The 9,344-nt window shown below is 43.1% G+C and overlaps 1 protein-coding gene across 1 annotated transcript in view; it reads left to right on the plus strand.

Moving 5' to 3' along the window:
* The window catches only part of POGLUT3 (protein O-glucosyltransferase 3), a 32,451-nt gene extending 23,621 nt beyond the window's left edge, over positions 1 to 8,830 (plus strand). The window contains exons 7-8 of the mRNA XM_040340572.1: positions 6,138 to 6,242; positions 8,507 to 8,830. Of these exons, the coding sequence (XP_040196506.1) occupies positions 6,138 to 6,242; positions 8,507 to 8,632 (231 nt within the window). The 3' untranslated portion in view covers positions 8,633 to 8,830. The remainder of the gene's footprint in view (positions 1 to 6,137; positions 6,243 to 8,506) is intronic.
* The last annotated feature ends 514 nt before the right edge of the window (positions 8,831 to 9,344 follow it).

The raw sequence follows: 9,344 nt of genomic DNA on the forward strand, positions 1-9,344 counted from the left end.
CCACAAAGTTTACCACCACTTCGAAAAAGGACTACAGGCAGGTGTGAAAATGCTATTGTACTTCACACAATTGTCCTGCTATTCAGAAAATAAAGTCTAAAATGTAAGTTTTTACTTGCCTTAACCACTTCCATACAGGGCACTTACACACCTTCCTGCCCAAGCCAATTTTCAGCTTTCAGCAATGTCGCACTTTGAATGACAATTGCGCTGTCATGCTACACTGTACCCAAACAATTTTTTTATAATTTTGTTCCCACAAATAGAGCTTTCTTTTGGTGGTATTTGATCACCTCTGCGATTTTTATTTTTAAAAAAATAAAAAAAGACCGTAAATTTTTTAAATTTTTCTTCTTCAATTACGGGCACTGGTGAGGCGGCACTGATGGGCACTCATAGGCGGCACTGATGGGCACTCATAGGCGGCACTGATGGGCACTCATAGGCGGCACTGATGGGTACTTATGGGTGGCACAGGTGGGCACTGATAGGTGGGCACTGGGAATGGATGTGCACTTAGGGGTGGCACTGATGGCATTGCTGGGCATCACTTGTTTATCCCATATTGTGCCAGTAAGTGCCCATGTTGCCAGTCAGTGCCCATTTGTGGGCACTGATTGGCATCTATTCTCATAATATTTTTTTATTTTTTTTGCCCCCTTCCCTGGTGTTTCTGGCGGCTTCCCTGGTGGTCCAGTGTGGGCATCTGAGGGGGGGCTGCGCTGATAAACAATCAGCGTGAACCCCCCTCCTGTCAGGAGAGCCACCGATCGGCTCTCCTCTACCCGCATCTATCAGATGCGAGTGAGGAAGAGCCGATCAACGTCTCCTCCTGTTTACATCTTGATCAGCCGTGATTAGACACGGCTGATCACGTGGTAAAGAGCCTCCGCCGGAGGCTCTTTACCGAGATCGGAGATGCAGGGTGTCGGACTGACACCCCGCATCACCGATCGCTGCGCGCCCCCACGGGCGCGCGCCGGCATGTTATCCTGCTGGACGTCAAAAGACGTCCAGTCAGGATAACACAACCACTTCCCAGACATCAATATACTATTGACCGGGCGGGAAGTGGTTAAAGTCCATTCTTGTATTTCATTAAGAAACACAGAATTCCGAGACAGTTGGGTTATACTATCATTTAGATGCTTTGTACACTGGCAAAAAAAAACATGGTAGTATAAATCCTAATACTCTCAGTTTTGCAGCAGAGCAATGCTAGGAGAAAGATCACAGACACAAATGCGTGAGACTTGTGTCCCTCAATGAAGTCTAATGCCTCGTACACACAACCGGTTTTCCCAGCAGGAAAACTGCCATGAGCGCTTTTTGCCGGGAATCCCGGCCGTGTGTATGCTTCATCGTAGTTTTCCCGACAGGAAAACTGCAGGGGGAAAAAAGGAGAACATGTTTTTTTTTTTTCCCACCGGGATTCCCGGCAGCCTTTTTCCCGTCGGAAAAACCGGTCGAGTGTATGCTTTTCAGAGGGGAAAAAAAACCACGCATGCTCAGAATCAAGTATGAGACGGGAGCGCTCGTTCTGGTAAAACTAGCGTTCGTAATGGAGATAGCACATTCGTCATGCTGTAACGGACTGAAAAGCGTGAATCATCTCTCACCAAACTTTTACCAACACAAGGATCAGCAAAAGCAGCCCAAAGGGTGGCGCCGTTTGAATGGAACTTCCCCTTTATAGTCCCGTCGTACGTGGTGTACGTCACCGCACTTTGGAGGGGCGGTATTTGGCTTGAACGTGTGTATGCAAGGCAGGCTTGAGAGGAATCCCATCGAGAAAAACATTTTTTATTTTCCTGCCGAGAAAAACGGTTGTGTGTATAGGGCATTAGGTTTGTTTCACACGGGCTTCGGCTTGTATACGAGCAGTGTGAACAGCAAGCTTTGACAAAACATTTGCAGAGCTTTCAGCAAGCTTTGTTGAAGCTTTTAAAGTACCATTTACATAGTTACATAGTTAGTCAGGTTGAAAAAAGACACAAGTCCATCCAGTCCAACCACAAAAAAATAAACAAACAAAATAAAAAAAATTATCTCCAGTTTGTAAGTGTTAAACACAGATCCTAATGGGAGTGCTGATTGCCACTTAAACCAAGCTGCTAGCAGTCAAGGCTTTTTGAAGCTTGTTGAAAGCCTGTTAGCAGCATGCTGAAAGTGGCAATCAACACACCTATTAGGTTTTTTGTGTTCAGCATTGACAAACTAGATTTGAATGGTACTTTAGAGCTGGTTCACTCTTTAGAGCTGGTTCACTCTAGTGTGATGCTATACATTGCATGTGATTCGCACCGCATTGCTATGCAGATCACATGCAATGTCTGTGCAATGCAAATTCAGCCACACAAACTGTATAGCTAAATTTGGCATTTCATTCGGACCAAACTCATGCAGGACCCTATTTTTTATTTTTTTTGTCCGTACCGAAATTGGATCGCATGGGTGTTCACAACCATGTGATCTGATTCTGCAGATTGCGATTTAGATGCAATGTGGATTTCCAGCGAATTCACTGTGAATTTGCACCGCATCTAGTGTGAACCAGCCCTAAAAGCTTCAACAAATCTTGCGGAAAGCTCTGAAAATGCTTTGTCAAAGCTTGCTGTTTACACTGCTCTTATACAAGCTGAAGCCAGGGTGAAACAGATCTAAGGGCTCGTTTACACTTGCTTCAAAACATGGCATTGGACACACTTTTTTTAAAGCTCTCTGAATGCCAGTCAAAGCTCCTGTCACTAAATAAATGGTTAGACTGTAGTCATTGTGTTTCCTTTGCTTCAAAAATTATACCCCATGTCGCTTTAGTGGTGCTTCAAAGCATCTCCAAAGCCTCCATATATGTCTGACAAAGCTTTCTTGAAGCACCTGCAGGTTTTGACAGGCTTTTATTCAGCTTTAGCTTCACTTTGTTTTGGAGGTATTGCAGATATCATATATATATATATATATATATATATATATATATATATATATATATATATATATACACACATACACATATACACACACACACACAGGGCATCTGCCAAGCTTCATTAATGCTTCAAAAAAGCACTACTAAAGCACCACAGAAGCATCAACGACACATCAAAAATGTTGAAGCAGTAGGCGCTTAGTAGGTGTGTTGAAGTCCAAGCAAGTGTAAATGAGCCCTTAGAAATAGATTTTATGATGTGTACAAACATCCAATTTTCTTAAAGGGACACAGGATTCAGAGACCACTGGGACATCCAAAATCAGTCCTCCTGCTACAGTCAGATATTTCAAATTGTAACTCTCCGGAGCACCTGCTGCCATTTTTCTGCACCCCAGTTCATATGTTTTTGGGAATAGGACATGGAAACAAAGCTAAGCAACTCTCTCAGGGCTCAAGCAATCCACCCCAGAACTCTGACTCTGTAAATCTAGTAATGATCTCCGCTCAGATGATAAAGCATGGATAAGTGCTCCAAAGAATACAAAAACTGACATAGTGCTCACTGAGGTATTTTTATTAAGAAAATAAATAACAATATGCAGTAACATAATAACTCAATAAAAATCTTCAAAATCACTTTAAAGCCATTTCAATGCTGCATTGGGTAGATGGCTCTTACATCAGAGTGCTTCCAAGGCACGCCCTAGGCCATGCCCATTTTGTTCTGTCATCATTGGGTGCGTGACATCGAATCAAAGTAAATATGTATAGATATATGAATCAGCGCAGCATATTTTTATACACATGTGTTGAGTAATGTTTCACTTTCAGGTCTGCAGCTTAAATTTAGTTCCTTACTGGTGCCCAGAGTCAATTTTTTTTTTTTACAAAATCTAGGAAATAGTTGCCTGATGTCAAAAATCTCAAGAGACACTCACAGGCCTAGTAGAGTGTGGCTTGAAAGAAAAAGATGGACCACAATCCATAAGACCGTAACATTGAATAATAATTTGTCTGAGCCATGAAGATCATCACCTGTGGAGACCATCAGGAATGACAAATTAGGATTTATTTAGTAAAACTTGTGCAAAATCTGGTGCACCTTTGCATGGTAGCCAAACAGCTTCTAACTTCAGCTTGAACAAGTTTTGACAATAAAACCTGGAAGCTGATTGGTTTCTATGCAGAGCTGATTTTGCATTCTTCAGTTTTAGTAAATCAATCCAATAGAGTCAGAATTTCTATTGGAAGCTGTGGCTGTGAGGTAAACCCACACAGCATGGAATACATCCACACAATGAAAGGAACTCTTAATAAATGAACCATTCGATGATGCACTGCAGTTAGACAGAGGGATTAAAGAATAATGCCCTGGTTGAGGCGAAAGGTCGAAAATACCTTAGAGAAAAAAGGAGGCTCTGGGCTTCAATACCTCCTTGTCCCTGCGTAGAAAGGTGCATTACAGATCAAGGCTGTCAGACAGATACCTCACAGAGATGATTGACAACTAGTAAGGCCAACTTCTGAGTGAGAGTGGAAAGGAGGATATCCCGAATGGTTCATTAGGAGTACCAAGAGAGCCAAATCGAGATCCCACAAAGACGCAGGTGATCACACAGGGGATGAGATACACCCTGTACAAAGGTCCTAACCAATGAGTAGGAAATTAGTGGTCTTTTGAAACAGCTCTTAAGTGCTGACATTTGACCCTTGATAGTGCAAAATGATGATGAAGGCCTGATTGCAAAAAGGTCAGGATTCATCAAACTGAGTTTTTCCTGGGATGAAAGCTTATTTTCTTGTTTCAAGCAAAATATGCCTTCCATGTGTGATGGTATATCTTGCAGGAGGTAGACGTCCTATCTTTTTTTTGTCCAGGCAGGAATCGCCGATTCAGCAAGGCCCTTGTCCCCCCAAAACCTGGCCTTAAACAGCCTTGCCATTTAAAACCAAGGGCTGTGAGGTTCTTTGAAACAGATGGTCTTGATGGGCTGAGAGAGCCCACGAGCCTGAAACAGAAGGTCTTGATGGGCTGAGAGAGCCCATGAGTCTGAAACAGAAGGTCTTGATGGGCTGAGAGAGCCCACAAGTCTGAAACAGAAGGTCTTGATGGGCTGAGAGAGCCCACGAGTCTGAAACAGAAGGTCTTGATGGGCTGAGAGAGCCCACGAGTCTGAAACAGAAGGTCTTGATGGGCTGAGAGAGCCCACAAGTCTGAAACAGAAGGTCTTGATGGGCTGAGAGAGCCCACGAGTCTGAAACAGAAGGTCTTGATGGGCTGAGAGAGCCCACGAGTCTGAAACAGAAGGTCTTTATGGGCTGAGAGAGCCCACGAGTCTGAAACAGAAGGTCTTGATGGGCTGAGAGAGCCCACAAGTCTGAAACAGAAGGTCTTGATGGGCTGAGAGAGCCCACGAGTCTGAAACAGAAGGTCTTGATAGGCCAGATGATCCAACGAGTATGTGCCAGGAGTCTGAACAGGTCATAATACCACATCTGCTTGGGCAGATCCAGAGCTATAAATAATACTGAAATACTCTCCATTTCCATCCTGTGGAGCAGACGAGAAAGGAGAAAGGCATAGATGAGACTGTACTGAGCCACCAGAGGATCTCTGTACCTAGAGACAAACCTGTCCAGTTTGTTGTGGAATCTGGAGGCCAAGAGGGACACACATGGCATTCTCCCACTTATGTCACAGGTTGTGGAACACTTCCAAGTGTTGAGCCCCTTCTCCCAAACCCTGGCTTTGACAGCTGAGGAAGTCTGCCTATCAGTTGTCCACTCCTGGGATGTAAATGGCAACCTGTAGTTTTGCCCAGGACACAATCCTTTCCAGGTTAGAATACATTTACAATTGAATTCAGTTTTGTTGTTAACATATTATTGAGTGTTATTTATAGACGGCCTACAAAAACCTGTAGTTTGTGTCTATTGATGCTTGGAGAAGTTTTTCTGAATCCTATATAACAGAAAATATCAGTGCTTCCAAGGTTATCCAGTGCATTCCTTACATAAATCAGAAAGAAACAATATCTCCTGTTAATAGCAGAATTTCACACAGAGTTTTTTTTTTGTATTACATTCCATGCCTTCTAATCTAGATTATAATTTTTAATGTAAGAACTTGCACACTTATCTTCCTTTTTTGGTGATTTTACTGAAACTTCCGCTTTCATGTTCTTGTCTCCTTTTTTTTTTTTTTCAGGAAAATGATGAAGAAGTCAAAAAGATTGCCAAAGAGAGCCAGACTCTTGCTAGGGAGCTGCTGCAGCCTCACCGCCTCTACTGCTATTATTATAAAGTCCTCCAGGTGAGTGATCTGAAACCATCATGTAGATACAGAATACCCTATTCATTCCAAAGGGAAATCATGAATCATCATTATTAATTATGTCATTTTATTTTTGGAGTCACTAAAAATTGTGATTCACCTTTCAGTTTTGTCTAAATATGTCTGTTTTTAGTCTTCAATTTTACTGTTTGATGACAATGGTTATCGCATTACAATGTCAAAGTTTTACAGTTCCCAGATTCTTAAAATTTGTACTTGGATAATAAAGTGTATTACTAAAATGTACATGTCACATCAATAGGACATGTTAGATTGTTGTATTCAAATAGAAAGACCCTTCCTAAAACCCCTACAATGGGATTAGGCACAACAACTTTTCAGCACTACATATTACCTGCATATGTAATGAGCAAATATGGTTTCCCTATGTTCATACAGTATGTACTTACAGAATCTGCACGGAAGTATGTGTTTTAAAAAGAAAAATGAGCACAGTCTGATAAGGTTGATTTTACATTAGAATAGTCTCTTTAAAATATAAAAAAAAAAAAAAAGTGAGTTTTCCTTAAAGCGGGAGTTCACCCAATTATATATTTTTTTATCTTTTCCCCTTAGATTCCTGCTCGTTTTGTCTAGGGGAATCGGCTAGTTGTTTTAAAATATGAGCCATACTTACCGTTTTCGAGATGCATCTTCTCCTTCGCTTCCGGGTATGGGTCTTCGGGAGCGGGCGTTCCTTCTTGATTGACAGTCTTCCGAGAGGCTTCCGACGGTCGCATCCATCGCGTCACTAGTAGCCGAAAGAAGCCGAACGTCGGTGCGGCTCTATACTGCGCCTGCGCACCGACGTTCGGCTTCTTTCGGAAAATCGTGACACGATGGATGCGACCGTCGGAAGCCTCTCGGAAGACTGTCAATCAAAATAGGAACGCCCAGTCCCGCAGCCCATACCCGGAAGCGGCGGAGAAGATGTATCTCGTAAACGGTAAGTACGGATCATATTTTAAAACAACTAGCCGATTCCCCTAGACAAAACGAGCAGGAAGCTAAGGGGAAAAAGGGTCATGTGCGGGAGAGCACAGCAAAATTAAAGCGGAGGTTCAATCAAAAGCACATTTTGGGGAGGATTTACTAAAACATTTAGTAATGCTTTACTCTTTAGGGGTTAATTCTTAGTGGTACCGCACACATTGGGTGCTTTTGGTGCGGCACAATTTACAAAAAGAGTTAGTGACTTCTTTCCCTGCATTTCTGCGGGTAGGGAAGCCCATTGTCATGAATAGGCTGCCCTACATGCAGCACGCATCCACACAGATGGGAACCAAGGGCTTGTTCACATGTCAGGTTGGAGGGGGCGATAAAACAACACGGTTGAGCTGATTTTACCACCTCTAACTGCTCCCCATTTAGCTGCAGAGGCAGAAGCTGGGGGTGTATGCATGCTGTGGCTGCAGCTGGAGGTATACCCAGGGTGAATGGGGCTGCACTGCAACTACCCCGCAACCGTGTGCATTGCACATGGTTGCAGTGTAGTGAGGATGCATTTACGGGCTTAAAACAGGTGGTGAGGATGCAACATATTGCCTCTACTGCCTGCCAAATGCCTCTGAATAGCGCGATCTGAGCATGGGTTGCTTTTTAGAGGAGCAGCAGTCCTTGCATTCTTTGACAAACAAGCCCTAAAAAAGCAGTTCTGACAGTACAGGAATGGGGGGGGGTTTCAGGATTAAACGTAACATATATATATATATATATATATATATATATACACACACACACACACACACACACACACACACACACACACACACACACGTACACACATGTACGTTTTAGCACAGTACATTTCCTTCACACGTCTGGGTACTGCACTGTAGGGGGAAAGCAGAGGGCACAGCACACTCCCCTTCCCTTCCCTTTACCTTCACTTTGCTGAAACTGACAGAGCTCCCTCACAGTGCCGATGGACACTTTGTCAGGGGATCGGGAGATCAGGCTAATCTGTTCTCTTCCCTGATCCTACGGCACACCTGAGGACCTCTGGCGGCACCATACTGTGCCGTGGCACACCGTTTGAGAAATGCTGGTCTAAGAAAATGCACCTTAGAATGAGGAAACTAGAAAATCTGTATATCAGGACAGGAAGTGAGGGAAAATCTCCCAAACAGGAATGACCAGACATAAGATCTAACCTTTCCCTGCTTTATCCAAAACGAATAAAGGTATCCTACTTCACTGAAAATGTTGATTTAGGCAAATGATTTAATATCTCTGTTTTTCAGACATATGCAAAGCGTCAAACAAGCCGTCCAGAAGTCCGTGATGAAATGGAACTTGTTCCTCAGCCAGATGATAATACTACTATCTGTAAATGCCATATAAAGAAGGAAAGCAAGGATGAATTGTAGTACACCAATGGGATTCTGAGTTCCAGAAAATAACATTGGTTGTCTCCTAAGTGTCACTTTGGATGGCCTGCTTGTATACTGTAAAGCGGTACTGCTGTGGCCAGAGATGGGCATTACACAGTCTAGAGCAGTGATGGCGAACCTTGGCACCCCAGATGTTTTGGAACTACATTCCTAATGATGCTCAACTACACTGCAGAGTGCATGAGCATCATGGGAAATGTAGTTCCAAAACATCTGGGGTGCCAAGGTTCACCATCACTGGTGTAGAGGTTTACAAAACTCACATGTAGTAAGAAAGGACTCCTCTAATATGATTTTTTGGATAAAAATTCCATGTAACAGTGTTCATTCCAGCAGGATGTCATACACTGAGCCATGTTTATATGAACTGAGCCAAGAGCAATGATATGATCAAAGCCATAGCAACCAGTCGGCCCACAGCCCTTATGTGATAGGTGATCTGTGGCTGGCTGATACACGTTGCGGTACACCATTGTTATCATTTTTATTAAATGACTGTATTTTGTCTTTTACCCACTTCTACTATTACTTATCTCTATGACGGGGAGCGGTGGGTGCTTACAAAAAAATATGAAGGTTTCCTTGATATAGGGAGGAGCTGCAGCACTCCACGTCGGCAGCCATTAACAAGAATTTATGAAGGTGGGCTGGTACAAAAGAGGTACTATTGCTAAGCGCAGGACTCCAA

Source organism: Rana temporaria, chromosome 2 (assembly GCF_905171775.1).
Source record: "Rana temporaria chromosome 2, aRanTem1.1, whole genome shotgun sequence".
NCBI classification, from domain to species: Eukaryota; Metazoa; Chordata; class Amphibia; order Anura; family Ranidae; genus Rana; species Rana temporaria.